The sequence below is a fragment of the Planococcus citri genome, chromosome 1 (assembly GCF_950023065.1).
Source record: "Planococcus citri chromosome 1, ihPlaCitr1.1, whole genome shotgun sequence".
Lineage (NCBI taxonomy): Eukaryota > Metazoa > Arthropoda > Insecta > Hemiptera > Pseudococcidae > Planococcus > Planococcus citri.
In genome coordinates this window covers 43,747,161-43,763,418 of record NC_088677.1, presented here as the reverse complement: position 1 = coordinate 43,763,418, position 16,258 = coordinate 43,747,161, and the positions used below count along the sequence as shown (strand labels likewise).

General features: G+C 33.9%; 3 protein-coding genes across 5 annotated transcripts in view; 2 read left to right on the top strand and 1 right to left on the bottom strand.

Annotated features, from left to right (window-relative positions):
* The first annotated feature begins 349 nt into the window (after positions 1–349).
* LOC135834946 (uncharacterized) lies at positions 350–5,309 on the top strand. Its single transcript, XM_065348952.1, has 11 exons — positions 350–504; positions 596–744; positions 908–969; positions 1,478–1,619; positions 2,465–2,635; positions 2,818–2,964; positions 3,624–3,764; positions 3,887–3,945; positions 4,215–4,356; positions 4,500–4,667; positions 4,975–5,309. The coding sequence occupies exons 2-11, from the start codon at positions 604–606 to the stop codon at positions 5,140–5,142; spliced, it is 1,341 nt and encodes a 446-aa protein (XP_065205024.1). The 5' UTR covers positions 350–504; positions 596–603; the 3' UTR covers positions 5,143–5,309.
* Positions 5,310–10,799: 5,490 nt separating this feature from the next.
* On the top strand, positions 10,800–12,970 carry LOC135832124 (multiple coagulation factor deficiency protein 2 homolog). 2 transcript variants are annotated; one of them, XM_065345146.1, is made up of 6 exons: positions 10,812–11,136; positions 11,206–11,343; positions 11,423–11,478; positions 11,561–11,709; positions 12,206–12,393; positions 12,516–12,659. In XM_065345146.1, the coding sequence occupies exons 1-5, from the start codon at positions 11,029–11,031 to the stop codon at positions 12,382–12,384; spliced, it is 630 nt and encodes a 209-aa protein (XP_065201218.1). In that variant the 5' UTR covers positions 10,812–11,028; the 3' UTR covers positions 12,385–12,393; positions 12,516–12,659. The 2 variants fall into 2 exon arrangements, with proteins under 2 accessions (XP_065201216.1, XP_065201218.1); XM_065345144.1 differs by lacking the exon at positions 12,206–12,393 and having other exon boundaries at positions 10,800–11,136; positions 12,516–12,970.
* mbo (Nuclear pore complex protein Nup88) overlaps positions 12,836–16,258 on the bottom strand; it is a 56,543-nt gene continuing 53,120 nt past the window's right edge. For both annotated transcript variants that reach the window (XM_065345143.1, XM_065345142.1), the window contains exons 6-14: positions 14,885–15,045; positions 14,706–14,791; positions 14,373–14,629; positions 13,955–14,056; positions 13,787–13,866; positions 13,569–13,715; positions 13,337–13,496; positions 13,170–13,258; positions 12,836–13,093 (exon numbers count right to left, since the gene is read on the bottom strand). In XM_065345143.1, coding sequence (XP_065201215.1) covers positions 13,006–13,093; positions 13,170–13,258; positions 13,337–13,496; positions 13,569–13,715; positions 13,787–13,866; positions 13,955–14,056; positions 14,373–14,629; positions 14,706–14,791; positions 14,885–15,045 — 1,170 coding nt within the window. In that variant the 3' untranslated portion in view covers positions 12,836–13,005. The remainder of the gene's footprint in view (positions 13,094–13,169; positions 13,259–13,336; positions 13,497–13,568; positions 13,716–13,786; positions 13,867–13,954; positions 14,057–14,372; positions 14,630–14,705; positions 14,792–14,884; positions 15,046–16,258) is intronic.

Sequence of the window (16,258 nt, the reverse complement as noted above, 5' to 3'; positions counted from 1 at the left end):
TGAATTTCCAGTATGTACTTAGAGTAGTATTTGACCATTTGTCTGACTAGTGAGGGGAAGTCCGGAAACCCAAATGTGTACATATAGGTTCAATAGGTAATATAAATAGGTACCTATCATTTTTATTAGGTACCTTTATTGTTTTTTATTTTATTTTTTTCGTCAAGGTTAAAACAATCGAGAATGTAAGAAATAGGTATACTTACCCCGCGTTACCAGACGTGGGGAATAGGTACCTACACTACCTACACCTAAGCATCAAATCACTACATTTACTCAGACTGAATTTAATGTAGGTAGAGGTACTCCACTTTGAATTAGCTGGTAACCACACACGTCTTCTATGCTTATCCGTTATTTTCAGTAACGTGACGCCATCTTCAAGTACAGGTACGAGTACTTCAAGAATTAGATAGGTACTTTGCTACTTATCTACTCTTTGCAGTTAGTCATTTTGGTATCGTATTACTTTAAAGTTCTTTGAGAATCTTATTTTTTGACAACGTAAGTTTCCATTCAATTGAAAGTAAGGAAGAAAGCTTTAGTTTTGTTTTTATGAATCTTTTTTATTTATTAATTTTTTTAATCGTTACAGTTTTTAAAATGCCAGTAAAATTGTACTGCACCATTATTAGTCCACCAGTCAGAGCTGTAATCCACACATTACAAGCTTTGGATGTACAGTATGAATTGGTGAATGTAAATTTTCTGCAAGGAGAATGTCTCACAGAGGAGTTTCTTAAGGTACAGTACTTATCACCTAATCACACGAATAGAACTCTTTTCATATTCAATTCGTATGATTTGAAATTAAACTATATGTACCTAATAGTAAGTAATAGTAATCACTAATCACGATGAAATGAAACAATTACAAGCGTACGTGTAAAGTGATTCTATTTTACAGCTTAATCCTCAACATACAGTCCCCACAATACAAGATGAAGATGGATTCGTGATATGGGAAAGGTTGGTTATATTAGTTGAGATAAACTAAAAATGATTTAATTTTCATTAATTTAATGACTTCGAATTTTTTTTGGGAAAAAATTGAGACGGCGTAGTTCAGGAAACGAGTCAAAATATTTTATGCCACCTATTTATTGCATACAGTGTAAGTATTTGTTGATTTTTCAATGACATCGTCATCAAATTAAAAAAAAAAAATGAGAGAGAGAGAGAGTAAAAATAACAACCTATACCGATTTGGAAGTTGAGAGTTGATGAAAGATAAAGTACCTAGGTAGGATGGTAGGTACCTAACAAAATAAGTGATTCTAGCATTCCATTTTTTGAAACTAAGTAAAAAGCTCGTAGATAATTATCTAGATCTCGTACTTACCTGTGGCGATAAAACATTTTTTAAACCAAGTAGGTACATAGGTATAGCTATTACCACATATTTTTTTCATTCTGTTAATTACCTACATTGTTATTATTGTATTTTATTATTTTTGTTTTTTCAAAATAATTATAGTCACGCTATAAACGCTTATTTGGTGAATAAGTATGGAAAAAATGATGCTTTATATCCGAAAGATCCGAAAGCTCGAGCAATAGTCGATCAAAGACTTCATTTTGATAACGGTGTTCTGTTCACAAAGTTCATAACCGTCGCAGTAAGTTCAAATTATTTTCATCTGCGCTAGATTCAGATTATAAATATACTTACCTTGGTATTTTTTAAAAAGAAATATTCACGCAGAGTTAACAAAGCTCACCCCCTTCCACACAAAAAAAATAAAAAGAAAGGTAGATAAGTAAAACGACATTAGGTAGAAAAAAACAAAATCAAAATTTTTTCTATTTTCTATGCAACTTGAAAAAAAAACTCACAATCAGTTCTATTTTTTTTTTTTTTTTGACGACAATCCATCATTTCGCCAAATGTTTCTTTTATTCTTACCTATTTTCAAGCAGCATTACCAATAACATTAATTATCGCGTAGGTATGCGTATCTGCAGGGTCGTTGTGATCCGGATCAAATTTGAGTGATCTACATATATCTGTGATCCGGATCATTATACCACAACGATTCTATGATCCGATTCAAAATTTTGCGCAGATCATTTTTTCATGGATCATTCTGTTTCACCAGTAATGCTGCATTGCATTGCTCGTATCTGTGTATGATTGATGATTACCTACCTATTGAAAGGAATCATGAGAAACATGGTGATAATATTTTTTAAATAGACATCAGTCTTAGTTATTGATGTGTTGTTGATAAAGCACGAATTTACGTACAATCATACGGAAAATAATACCTAGGTACCATTCAATTTTGATATAAGCCAATACCAGGCTCACAAATACCCAGGTACTTAAAATTTCGAAACACCAGAGCACGAATGTGCGTAGAAAGAGTTTTTCTTCTTGTGGTACCTGTTTTAAAAATTTTAAAAATAATCAGCAGAATTTTATGTATAATACCTACTTATTTCAAATATTTGTGTACGGCAGAAAAAAATTTTAAAAGAAAAGACAATAACAAAAATCACCGATGAATGGAAAACTTTCATTGAAGAGGGATACGATTTTCTAGAAAAATTTCTGGTTGGAAACCAATATGTTGCTGGCGATGGCATTACGATTGCAGATTTCTCAATCCTTACAACTCTCTGCAATTCGTCGTTTAGTATTTTCTAATTTTTGCTTCCGTTTTTCCATCACATTTGCGATTAAAAGTATACCTACCTAGATTAATGTAGATGCTTACGTATGTTGTAGAGATACTCCGGATACTTATAGCTTGATTTTAATGGATGTTGAATGTTTTATCAATTTTGTACTTATAGAAAAGTATTTTCTTTTAGGTGTTTGTGCCGGTGAATAGTGGAAAATATCCTTTGATAGCGGATTATGTGAAACGCAGCGAAGCAAATATACTAGGTTTCAAACAATTGGAGAGTGAAGGAAAAGAAAAATTCTTGGAAATTCTAAAATCATTGAATTTTGAATTTTAGCCAACTACAAGTACCTTCTTATTTGGGTTTCGAAATATTTTAGCAACTGATCGATTCAATTACATAAGGCGATTCATTCACGGCCAGCAATATCAGTAAACAATTTTTTCAAAATGAGTATTCGTACTGCTTTGCATAAGTATATTCAAGAATATTTCCCATTTTTATACAAAAAATAGGAGCTGCATCATTTTATTTAACTACGCGCAATAAATAAAAACCATTGACATTTTTGTGAATTTTCTGTGCTTTTACAACGGTATCTGCCCAGTGCCTACACATACCTGACATAAGTATGTACTTAAACGCGAGTGATACAACTTTATTTAATCATTTTGCAATAAAATTAATGAATTCGATTAATTTTCTGTTTGAGATAAGAAAATATGAGATAGTACGAATCTGTATGTATTGACTAAATTAACTGTTAATGCATAATCTACTTAGGCACCTATTGAAAAAGTGGTCTGTTGCTGGTGTTGACTTTTTATTTTTGAAAGTAAGTGTTTTACTTGTTTTTCAGCTTTTCGCTCTAGCAAAACTTGATTACCTACTGGAGCTTTCATAGCTTTGAATTATGCAAACTATTTCCAAGTAAAATGCAGTACCGTGGTTGTTTTATAAAAAAACAAATATTATCTAGGTACTTATTTCAGATGGCTGTGACGGTATATTATTCACTTCATAGTCCGCCCTGCAGAGCAGTACTTTTCACTTTGACAGCTTTGAATATTACTCATGAAAAACAATTCGTCAATCTAAGGAAACAAGAACAATTGGTCGAGAGTTTTATAAAGGTATGTACCTATGTCAATGTTTCCTCGAGAGAAATTACTTACTTGAGGCACAAAAAGATTCTTCAAAGATCTATTGATTTGGTACAGTAGTGAATATTTAAGCAGCACCGATATATTTACAGATTAATCCTCATCACACAATACCAACGATTAAAGATGGAGACTTTGTATTATGGGAAAGGTAAGTACGTTTTCATATCAGCTAATAAAATTGGGTATACCTCGATCTTCACTACACCACTTTCAAGTGAACTAGGTACGTAGGTAGATAATCTTGGCAAAGTAGGTAGGTACCCGACTGTTCATTTGGCTCGATGCATGAAAGAAAGAACTCAACTTTGCTCTAGTTTGAGACATAAAATAAAATGCTGCTACCAATCATTTGAGTATAATTTAAATCACTGCACCCATATGAGTGTACCTACATAATTATACCTTTTAACTTTTCAGTCATGCAATTGACACGTATTTGGCTAATAAATATGACAAAACGCATCAATTCTACCCAAAAGAACCAACAAAGAGAGCTATCGTTGATCAACAATTGCATTTTGAGCACAAAAAAATATTTTCAGTTTTCGAGGAACTGGTGGTATGAATTAGTACCTAATTGAACCTATACATAATTACTGTAATTATAAGAAAACACGTGCATTCATCAAGTATATAGAATACCTATTATTTATACTATTAATGTATAAAACTGAATTAGGTACTCATTATCTATTATTACAGAAAGAACTTAAAAAAGGTTCAAAGTCAGTATCAAAGGGTGAAAGAGAAATGGTTGCATCAATGTATCAATTCTTAGAAGGATTGTTTCAAAATAGTAATAAATATATCTCCGGAGACAGCATTACAATAGCAGATTTTTCTCTGATACCCACGGTGACAACTGTAGATGTAAGTATCCGATGAAACATAAATCATATTTTATGAAACCAGGGCTTTTTTGTGGGGGCACGCAGTGGCCAAAAAGGAGATTTCGGAAATACCGACCAATTGCCATAGAAATTGAAAAAGTTGTGAAAAAATTTGGAGGAAAAATGAAAACGTGCCCTCAAAAAAGAAGTAACTAAAAAGGCGTGGATGAATAAAACTATTTGCAAAAACATTCGTCTGAGTTCGTCGCAAGGACTTCTTAAATTAATGTTTTCATTTAGGTACATATTTATCAAGTAATGAATTATTGCAATTTTTCATGTTTCAGCTTTTCGTAAGAATAGATAAAGTGTTGTATCCTAAATTATTCAGTTACATCAAACTCTGTGAGTCCACTTTCCCCGATTACCAAGCTATAAACAATGCAGGCCTTGAGGATTTCAAACAATGGCTTGCAATAGAAAATTACAATGCTTCTGTATTTTCTGACGAGTAAACTGTAAATAAAATTTTATTCTCAGAAGGTTGGCTGAAATTTCCCTCACTTCAAAGTTCAATCTCTCAAGCTAAAATACAAAATTTGAAAATAGTCAAGTGTTGTGTATTGTCATTTACTTATGTAATTTTTCGTTTTCTATTTCGAATAAAAAATTTATATAATGATGTTTTTATTTTAAAATATTTCTGTTTTTTCTTCTTCTTCAGCATAACAATGAATTACAAAACCAAAAGTGAAATAGAAAAAAATGAAAAAAAAACAATATGGAAAACTGAAAAACTAAAATTGAAAAGTGAAAACTTGAAATTTGAAAATTAAAAACTGAAAATGAAAAATTAAAACTTCAACTTTCATTTTTTTCAGTTTTCCAGCCCGGCCTCTCGATTTTGGATTTTTTGGTTCCCATTTTTTCAAACCTTCAACTTTCAAGTTTTGAACTTTTGAACAGTGGAAAAAAGTTAAAGTACTCCAGTCCATGCCAATTGCCAATTGCCACTTGTCAGGGCCTCAGGGCTGCCGACGGGCCGACGACCCGGAAAGCGTATGCCCAAACAGTAAACACTAAACAGTAAAAAACCTAATAGTGGAGTGGCAAATGAAAAAAAAACTGCATTTGATGAAAGAAGCGTGAATTTTGGTATGATGAATTTTTGAACCAAAATGAAGTTTTTAAGACCGGGAGCCACTCGAGCTCCCCTCCCCTTCGAGGGGGGTGAGGCTTGCAATTTTTAAAATTTTCCTGTGGATAGAGTTTCAATCAGAAATTCAATATTATGGTGTATGCTGTTAGATATTGATCAGAACTTTCTATTTTCACCATTGAAACCATCGTCCCCCCTCTCCCCCTTGCGTGGGGCTCAGCCCCCCAAATTGTGGATCTGGAAGACGTTGAAACTCGGAAATGTAATTACGTGAAAATATACTAAGTAAAGTGTACAAATAATTTTGGTGGTTCGTTTTTTGGCTCCCTTCCCCCTCTGCCCCCTGTGGCACCTCAAAACTTGAAAAACGCGCAAAATTGCCACTTTAATGCCAAAACATGGTGGAAACGGCGAGTTAAATGCTAATTCTTCTTGAAACTGGTAAGAAATATTTATTGAAAGCAGTACATAACTCGAAAAATGATGACTCCCCCCTTTACGCGCCCCCATCAACCCCTAATTGCAAAAAATACTCTACTGGTCAAAATTCCATCAGAATTGAAATATTACGCCAGTTACTGTTCAATATTGATCGATATGTTCCTCTAAAAGTGTCGGAATCATCGCATACCTCCCACCCCCTCATGGGGGCAGACCCCTAAAATGTGGAGTCGATGAAAAACCCACTTATGGAACTGAAATTCTGTAAATATGTACTTCTCTGGTCATGTGAATATATATAATGGTCCATTTCATCGATTACATTTCTCACCCCGCCCCCACCCCTCCCCCTTTATATACTATTATACAAAATTTCATCAAAAAGTAACCCCTCCTGCTTTGTGGCGCGCTCCATAGAAAAGTTACAGAAGTCGTTGTACACTTAATGGATAGAGAATTTCATCAGCTTTTCAACCGTATGTTTGTGATCATTGTGAGATGAAAACAAGCGAACCTGTGTCCAATAAAGTGAATGAAGGTTGGGGTGCTCGGTTCATTTGAAAGCAATTTTTGAATTTTCAATCTCCTACTTTGTGTCGCGTTACAGAGGAACGTTACATTACAGAAGTTGTTTTATACTCGATCGATAGAGAATTCTATCAGCTTTCCAACGGTAAATTTGTAATCATTGTGAGATGAAGGCAGGGGTGGCCATTTGTCAAAAATTCAACGTTTGCTTCTTGCTTGAACCAAACGCCCCCAGAGCTTCATTCACTATATTGAACACAGGTTCGCTTGCTTTCATCTCACAATGATTACAAACATATCGTTGGAAAACTGATAAAATTCTCTATCGATCGAGTTTAAAACAACTTCTGTAATGTAACGTTCCTCTGAAGCGCGACACAAAGTAGGAGATAGAAAATTCAAAAATTGCTTTCGAATGGACTGACAACCCAAAACTTCATATTTTGCTTTAATGGACGCAGGTTCGCTTGTTTTCATCTCACAATGATCACAAACATACCGCTGGAACAAGGGCGTATTCAGGGGGGGGGGTGATTTGGGGTACAATCACCTCCCAGGGCCAAAAAAATCCTTAGGTTAATATAATTTCCTACGATCTCTTGCATTGAATCCCAGAAAAAAAATCATGTTGTGTTATGTTTCTATGGGAGATAATTTGCTACAAACTTCAAAATTCATTGAAAATCACATTATCTCCCTAGGTAGTTTCATAATCTATGTACTAATTATTATTTTTTTTGAATTATGAATTTCCAATGCTTTTGTTTGCTTTCCTTTTTTGAAATTGAAATTTCTGGAAGCATATTTTTTGTTATTATAAGGGAGAAAAAGTGCTCCTTTTGCTCCAGCTTATACTGATCATTATTGGAATTGAATAGGTAGTTAGTTACTGGAATTTTTCTCCCTCATAACGAAAAATATATTATCCAACTCAGGAGTAAAAATGATTTTCGACAATTTTGAATTATTTTCCTCGCGACGCTTGGGCAATAAACCTCGAAAATCGTCAAAAATCATTATCACTCCCTAGTTGAACAAACTACTAATTCAAGTCTGAGGACGTGAGGAGTGTCAAGTTAAAACCAGAAAAATCAATTTCACAATCAGAAATGTAGTATTTTTTACTCTTTGGATTGACAAATTTCCAAAATTTTGCCCTCGATTCGCTCGTGCTTATCTGAATTTCACTCGTAAACAATTTACTGGATAAATTTCAAAAACCTTGTTCTGATCAACACGTTTTTCAAGCTGAAATTCAGCATGAAAATGAATGAAATGTGCCTACTATTGAAATTTTTATACATATGAGCCCTTTGGGAATTTTGTGATTTTTGTCCCCTACTTATGTGTCATTCATCACCCCCCAGGAGGAAATCAAGGATACGGGCTTGCGTTGGAAAGCTGATGAAATTCTCTATCAATCAAGTATAAAACAACTTCTGTAATGTAACGTTCCTCTGAAGCGCGACACAAAGTAGGAGATGGAAAATTCAAAAATTGGTTTCGCATGGACCAACAACCCAAACCTTCATTCACTTTATTGGACACAGGTTCGCTTGTTTTCATCTCACAATGATGTTCTAGCGGTATGTTTGTGATCATTGTGAGATGAAAACAAGCGAACCTGCGTCCAGGGATGCGGAGCGGAATGAATTTCGTTCCGGGTTCAGGGTTCAGCTCCGACATAAAAAATAATTCTGTTCCGGTTTCCTGTATCTTTCCGCTCCGATTAAAAATATCGTTCCGTTCCGGTTTAGCGTTCCGTTCCGCTCCGATTTTTCTTTTTTGTTTTAGAGAAGGTTGCATTCAAAGTACATCAGAATTTTCATGTTCTGAGCAAAAATTGAAGTTGAAAATGTTGAAATACCCGAAATTTTAAAAAAATGGTTGAATTAGGCGCGTTTTAATGAAATTTAAAGTCCACCTCATTGCTCACATGAGAAATTTGAATTTTGATCGCTGAAAATTGCAGCTTTGTTCCAAAAGTACATTGTATAAATGGTCTTTTTCATGTCATTTACCATGTCTTTTTACAATTTTCTAGTTTATTGAGGTAAAATTTCAGCAAAAACACCTTTTGTTCACACTATAATCTTGAAAATCGTTCATTAAAGGTCAAAAAATTTTGTTAGGTCGGAGCTTTAAAAACCCAAATTTTTATTCCGGTTCGGTTCCGGTTTCGCTCCTGCATATTTTTTTAAAGTTGCTCCAGGTTCCGTTCCGCTCCGCCAAAATTCTCCCAAAAGTTAGGGGTTTAGCGTTCCGGTTCGTTCCGGTTCAGTTCCGCTCCGCATCCCTGCCTGCGTCCATTAAAGCAAAATAAGAAGTTTTGGGTTGTCAGTCCATTCGAAAGCAATTTTTGAATTTTCTATCTCCTACTTTGTGTCGCGCTTCAGAGGAACGTTACATTACAGAAGTTGTTTTAAACTCGATCGATAGAGAATTTTATCAGTTTTCCAACGATATGTTTGTAATCATTGTGAGATGAAAGCAAGCGAACCTGTGTTCAATATAGTGAATGAAGCTCTGGGGGCGTTTGGTTCAAGCAAGAAGCAAACGTTGAATTTTTGACAAATGGCCACCCCTGCCTTCATCTCACAATGATTACAAATTTACCGTTGGAAAGCTGATAGAATTCTCTATCGATCGAGTATAAAACAACTTCTGTAATGTAACGTTCCTCTGTAACGCGACACAAAGTAGGAGATTGAAAATTCAAAAATTGCTTTCAAATGAACCGAGCACCCCAACCTTCATTCACTTTATTGGACACAGGTTCGCTTGTTTTCATCTCACAATGATCACAAACATACGGTTGAAAAGCTGATGAAATTCTCTATCCATTAAGTGTACAACGACTTCTGTAACTTTTCTATGGAGCGCGCCACAAAGCAGGAGGGGTTACTTTTTGATGAAATTTTGTATAATAGTATATAAAGGGGGAGGGGTGGGGGCGGGGTGAGAAATGTAATCGATGAAATGGACCATTATATATATTCACATGACCAGAGAAGTACATATTTACAGAATTTCAGTTCCATAAGTGGGTTTTTCATCGACTCCACATTTTAGGGGTCTGCCCCCATGAGGGGGTGGGAGGTATGCGATGATTCCGACACTTTTAGAGGAACATATCGATCAATATTGAACAGTAACTGGCGTAATATTTCAATTCTGATGGAATTTTGACCAGTAGAGTATTTTTTGCAATTAGGGGTTGATGGGGGCGCGTAAAGGGGGGAGTCATCATTTTTCGAGTTATGTACTGCTTTCAATAAATATTTCTTACCAGTTTCAAGAAGAATTAGCATTTAACTCGCCGTTTCCACCATGTTTTGGCATTAAAGTGGCAATTTTGCGCGTTTTTCAAGTTTTGAGGTGCCACAGGGGGCAGAGGGGGGAGGGAGCCAAAAAACGAACCACCAAAATTATTTGTACACTTTACTTAGTATATTTTCACGTAATTACATTTCCGAGTTTCAACGTCTTCCAGATCCACAATTTGGGGGGCTAAGCCCCACGCAAGGGGGAGAGGGGGGACGATGGTTTCAATGGTGAAAATAGAAAGTTCTGATCAATATCTAACAGCATACACCATAATATTGAATTTCTGATTGAAACTCTATCCACAGGAAAATTTTAAAAATTGCAAGCCTCACCCCCCTCGAAGGGGAGGGGAGCTCGAGTGGCTCCCGGTCTTAAAAACTTCATTTTGGTTCAAAAATTCATCATACCAAAATTCACGCTTCTTTCATCAAATGCAGTTTTCTCCTGTATTATTTTGTATTTCAGCTGTTTGCCACTCCACTATAAAGTTGATTTGAATTTTTAAAAAAATTAAAAATTGAATAATAATATAATAATATGTTTAATAATTTAAATTTAAATTTAAAAGTTAAAACTTAAAAGATCAAAGATGACGCACTGCACAAGTGCACACTTCACTATGCGCATTTCATTCTTCGTTCGATTCGTTCGTTCCAAGATTCAAACATTTTAAATGAACCTCCACAAAACACAGTGAACCCGTTTGGTGATAAATAAGATTTTTTTTATCATTTTGTAATCGTGTTGATGACTGAACAGCAAAATGTTGACGTTTTCCTTTTACCTCTCATTCACACTATAGTAATTCACACATTCCCGGTAGTTTTCGTTTAATAAAATATTAATGTTCTTGTAAAAATACCCTGATAGTATTTACTCTAATCTCAATTCAATGTTTGCACATAAAAATTTAATGCAAAGATAGTTAATTTATAATATTATCACCATGAATGAGTTCACGACATACAGTTTATGCGGCATATTTCTTTTTTTGCACTACGTGTCGTGTAATATCGGAGGACCTCCTGGAGTAAATCCTCATATTTATAATACAGTAAGTACTTGAATCTCCAATCAGTTATTCCACCAAAACTTTATAACTTATGTCAATGTTTTCCCATAGGATAGTCAATTTCAGCCACAGCCAGGACCTGGTGTTGGTCAAGCTTATAATCAACAACCAGTTCAAAATGTTCAGTTTGCTGCTCATCAACAGCATCAGCAGCCAGTACACGTAAATCAGGGTCCAGTGCATGGGCATGTAGGTGCAATCAGTTATTTATCATCGAGTATTTCACTATCACTGTACGTTAATTTACTATAATGTTCATAATTATTAGGCACACCAAGACAGAAAACCAGTTCTTCATTCTAGTAATATTCAACACGAAAAAGAGTACGTATTATAATACTGTGAAACGATGTGTAAACTCATCTTGCTTTTTACTGTTTTCTCACTTCTAATGTGCTCATTGCAGACATATTCAAGAACACATGGAAGTTCCTTTAGACACATCGAAAATGTCTGAACAAGAATTACAGTTCCATTACTTCAAAATGCACGATGCTGATAATAATAACAAATTAGATGGTTGTGAATTGATCAAATCGTTGATTCATTGGCACGGTGAGTCAAGTTCGATGGGTTGATATTTGAGGAAGTGTTTCGGTAAAGCTTCTGACTGTTTCGGTGTTAGGTGGCTAATAGTGTGTATTTCATTTATTGTTGGGTATCTTTTAAAACACGTTTACTTTCCTTGGAAGAGAAAAATTCACCAGGAATGAGTTTTCATGAATTTTCAATCAGTCGTGACACCTCATGAGCGAAAATAACGATACATAAATATTGTGTTACCGTAGAATTTTTGCTGATCCGGTGTAATTTCGCCTCGTACAACACATCACATAGTTATCGAATGCGAATGAGGTTAATTGCTCCGCATATGTCAATTTTAATTTCATTCGATTAATACGAATCTGGTATGCGAAATATCTAAGGTTACCTGTGAACACTCATCATCGACTCTTTGTAGACAAAAAACAACTTCGTTTCATGTATTTGCTTGTGTTTGTTTTTGCTCGAGCTAAGAAAATTTGCGCTTGTTTGCCTTTTATTATATTAGAACAAGGTCATGAAAATCCTCAGCCTCAAGGTGGATCGGCTCCGCAACCGAAATTATTCGGCGATGAAGAATTAATGCAACTGATAGATCCGATTTTAAAAATGGACGATACTAATCAAGATGGCTACATCGATTACGCCGAATTTGTCCGAGCTCAACAAAAAACCGCCACCAATTAAACGCCAGTCGTGAGTATATGTGTGATTTGTTGGTATCAATTTGCGTGTTTTGTTGGGGGTTGTTATCGCTTTTCATGTAGAAATATTTTCTTGTTCAAATTTGATTCTAATACCGGTTCTCTTCATTTCAGAATTACACGAATCTATCGATTTAACGGATGAGTTTTTCTCTCAATCGATAGACGATATATTGAACCGAGTAGATTTCAATTGGGACGGATACATTGATTATACAGAATATGCGAGTACAGTTACGTTTGATCAAGTAAAAGACTTTCATCATGAATATCAAAATGTGGTAGCTAAAAAACAAGAAACCAGCGAAAACGAATCGCCGCCTAATCCTTGATGGAAGTCCATCTTGTTTTTTTGATTTCAACTCGTGTTTTATTCTCTATAGGTACCAGAAATTACGTATGTATGGATTAAGTATGGGTTTAAATGAACTTCCTCGATATTTTTGATATTTAATTTTTTCTACAGAAATTTGTGTAAAAAAATCAATCTTTAATAATTTTACAATTTGTTTTGTTGAATAATACTTATTTTTTAAAGTTTATACTTCCATTAAATGCTATAAATTGTTTCTAGTTACATCCTTATTTTTAAATAACGAAGAACTCACAGCCGTCTATTTAGATCCAGAAGCGTGTTGGTAATATTCAACGTAGTTTGGAAATTATTTTTCAACTCTGCTATTTCAGCTCCCCTAATGAAAACAAAAATTACTCGTATTACGGAGTTCTATTTCAAAAAATTGTAAAATTCAATATTACCAAACTTACGTTTGCCTCAAGCTCTCAACAATGGTTTTTTGTTGTTCATCCGTTAAATATAAACTACTTTTTTTAAATTTTACCGCAACTTCTTGCATCTAAAATCGCATAAAAAGTCGAGTAAATTAAATTCACAGGTTTGCGCTGCGTGAAAATAAAATCGAACCCGAAGATACCTTTTTTTCCTGAAATTGTTGCTTATTAGCAACTTCTTCCGCTTTTTGAGATAACATTTCTACAGTAGCGTAGTATTCTTTCAATTTTTCGAGTACTTTTTTATGAGTAACTGCATTTCTTGGTTGCTGGCGTTTCAACGTTTCCAACATTTCTTTAGCTCTACAAAAAAAAAAGTAGGTAAAAAAATTTTCAAGAAAGAATTTAAAATACAATTTTGACAACTTTACGAACTTTGCATCCAATTGAGCTTGCTTGTTTTCGATTTGTTGGCAAATTAAATTGATCTGCTCGCCTTTCTTTACCATACTCGCTTGCCTTTTCTCAATATCTCTAATTTCAGCCTTTTGATTTTCTTTCATGATGAGTAGTAATTTAATCCTAAACAACAAGAAACATCGACAATAAAATTTACGTATTGCTAGGTAGATATTTTAATCAAGTTCGCCAACCTTTTTTCTATTTCCTTGATTGCATTCTGATAGCGGTGAAAGTATTCTTCTCGAAGGTCATCCATCTCATCATTCATCATCTACATAAAATTAATTTTCAAAATGTTGTGAGAAAAAAAACAAAAAAATATAACTATACAATGAAACTGAATTTGACAAAATGTTTACATCAATTGATAGATGAACGTTTGAATCAAGTTTCAAAATTGGTCTGGAAATGCCACTCGGAGGTCTCAGCACGTTCTGAATGTGAACATCGAAACTTTCAACCTAAAATAACACAATTTTAAAAAAAAAATTAAAAACTCATAAATATGGCGCACAGGAAATAAATTGAAATAAAAAAAAATCATTTAATTGAAATAATATTGAAAAATGTTCATCTTCATTTTAAAAAATTAACATTTCTATTATGTAAATCTGCATCTCTTTCGTAAGCTCCTTTCGCTTTTCAACGACTCTTTCTCATTAAATATTAAATATTTAATCATCAACATTACTCAAACCATAATAAAATTGCATAAGTAATTACATACAAGTTACAAATTCGAATAACTCGATAATCCAGCATCGATGATGTACTTACTTCTTGTCTCTTGTCACTCAGTTCAAAAAACGGACTAATCACAGTATTTTGAGTAAATGTGGTAGTGGTTAAAAATAAAGTGGAAACATCGCCATTATTCAATAAAGCTATCAATAAACAGGGATATTCTGTAATATGTAAGCCCACTATTGGCGAAAAAACATCTTTGCTTTGCTTGGCGGTTACTTTGGTACAAATTAAATATTCTACAGAGCTTTGAATTTGTCTCAACGAAGGTAAATACTTATCCGCGGCATCTACAACATGTTTTTTAAAAATACAATGTCAATTAGAAAATCTCACCATAGGTATTTGAATGATTAAATTACCAACCTTCGTCGCATTTCGCATATTTATCTAGCTCCTGTACAATAGGCAAAATCACAGCATGCAATCCAGCTTCATGAGTACAAAAGTACCTATAAAATAATTTACACATAAATGTAATAACTTTCGATCAGGTATAATTTTGAAAGAATATTCGAAATGATAATACATATGATAAAACTCACCGCGATGAAACATATGGATCTTCGTGTAAAATCACCGGACTCGAATATAAATCTGTGTCATCTAATGAAAATCCCAATTCCAAACCGATGCATTCGAATACAAATAACCCATAGTTGGATACCGATGAACTATTGCTGCTGCATTCTGATTCGTCCTCGTCCTGCACAGAATCAAAAACATTTTTTAGAGGAAAACGCTATAAATTGATTCTTTTGCACTATCTTCGGGTTTGTGAATTATCACTTTCAAATAAGTATGCTCATTTTCTCCTTCCTCTACAAAATTTTCAAAAAATTAGCATTATCCAAAACGAAAAAAAATCCAATTCAAAAAATGCAGAAAATTTGAAGAACTAAAATAAGAAACGATAAAGGCAGACAGGAAGAGAAAATTTCGATGATTTTGACCTTTAATACAATGCAGAAATTTTGAAGAGATTTTACATAAATCCTTTAGATTATTAAAAATTATCAAAAGTTGATCAGATATTCTTAAAATTAAATTATAATTCTTCAGAAATGCAAAATGCAGTAAAAAAAATGACTTTCCAGTAATGCAGAACTGCCGTAAATTGACGACAAAAACAGCATAATTGAGTAAAACCTTGCAAAAATGTTTGAAAAATTTCATAAAAATAGTGAAAATTAACTGTAAATTGACAAAACTTCGTAAAAATTAAGCAAAATATCGAAAAAATGCGGAAATCTTGAAAAAAAAATAGTCGAAAACTACGAAAAATAGATCAAGTATCATCATGAAATAGTTACATGGAATAAAAATCGTTTGACTGAAATGGTCACCAACATGTTGGGCGAAAAAAATTGAACTTAAAAATTTGAGTTGAAAAAAAGCGAAGAGCAAAAAAATCATTCGAAAACGAAATCACAGCTGAAAAAAAAATGACTCGAATCACAAATCAAAACACCTTCAAATCGTTCCAACCTTGACCAGATGGTTTGAGGAGAACGACAATCTTAGATGTTAATAAAATTGCATACTCAGTTTGCCGTAAATAAAACGCGATGCCGTATTTGCCGCAAACTGCGTAGGCCTATGCAATTCTATTAACGTCTACATTTCTATACGATTTGAAGCAAATCTATTCGCGGGGGTTTGAAGGTAAATAGATGCGACTTCGAAAAACGTAAATGTACACTTTTAAGGTGAAAGCTCAGCTCGAATAAAAATTCGAAAACTGCTATAACAGTTTTGAAAATTTGAAAAAATGACAATAATGTACTGTCTTTTCCACAAATTGATTTTGAAAAATTCGAAACAACTTAGAATCTGCAGCGACGTATTCAATATTGTTAGCTCTAAAACGCCATGTTCTAACATGGTTTATTTTCTCGACCCAATTTCTCCGAAACCTC

Excerpts from the sequence above, each read along its gene's own strand:
- LOC135832124 (XM_065345144.1), top strand. The coding sequence starts at position 11,029 with ATGAATGAGTTCACGACATACAGTTTATGCGGCATATTTCTTTTTTTG. Across the intron at positions 11,344-11,422 it reads AGGGTCCAGTGCATGGGCAT|GCACACCAAGACAGAAAACC; the intron begins GTAGGTGCAATC and ends CATAATTATTAG. Across the intron at positions 11,710-12,515 it reads ATCGTTGATTCATTGGCACG|AATTACACGAATCTATCGAT; the intron begins GTGAGTCAAGTT and ends TCTTCATTTCAG.
- LOC135834946 (XM_065348952.1), top strand. The coding sequence starts at position 604 with ATGCCAGTAAAATTGTACTGCACCATTATTAGTCCACCAGTCAGAGCT. Across the intron at positions 3,765-3,886 it reads TGGTCGAGAGTTTTATAAAG|ATTAATCCTCATCACACAAT; the intron begins GTATGTACCTAT and ends ATATATTTACAG. Across the intron at positions 3,946-4,214 it reads GACTTTGTATTATGGGAAAG|TCATGCAATTGACACGTATT; the intron begins GTAAGTACGTTT and ends TTAACTTTTCAG.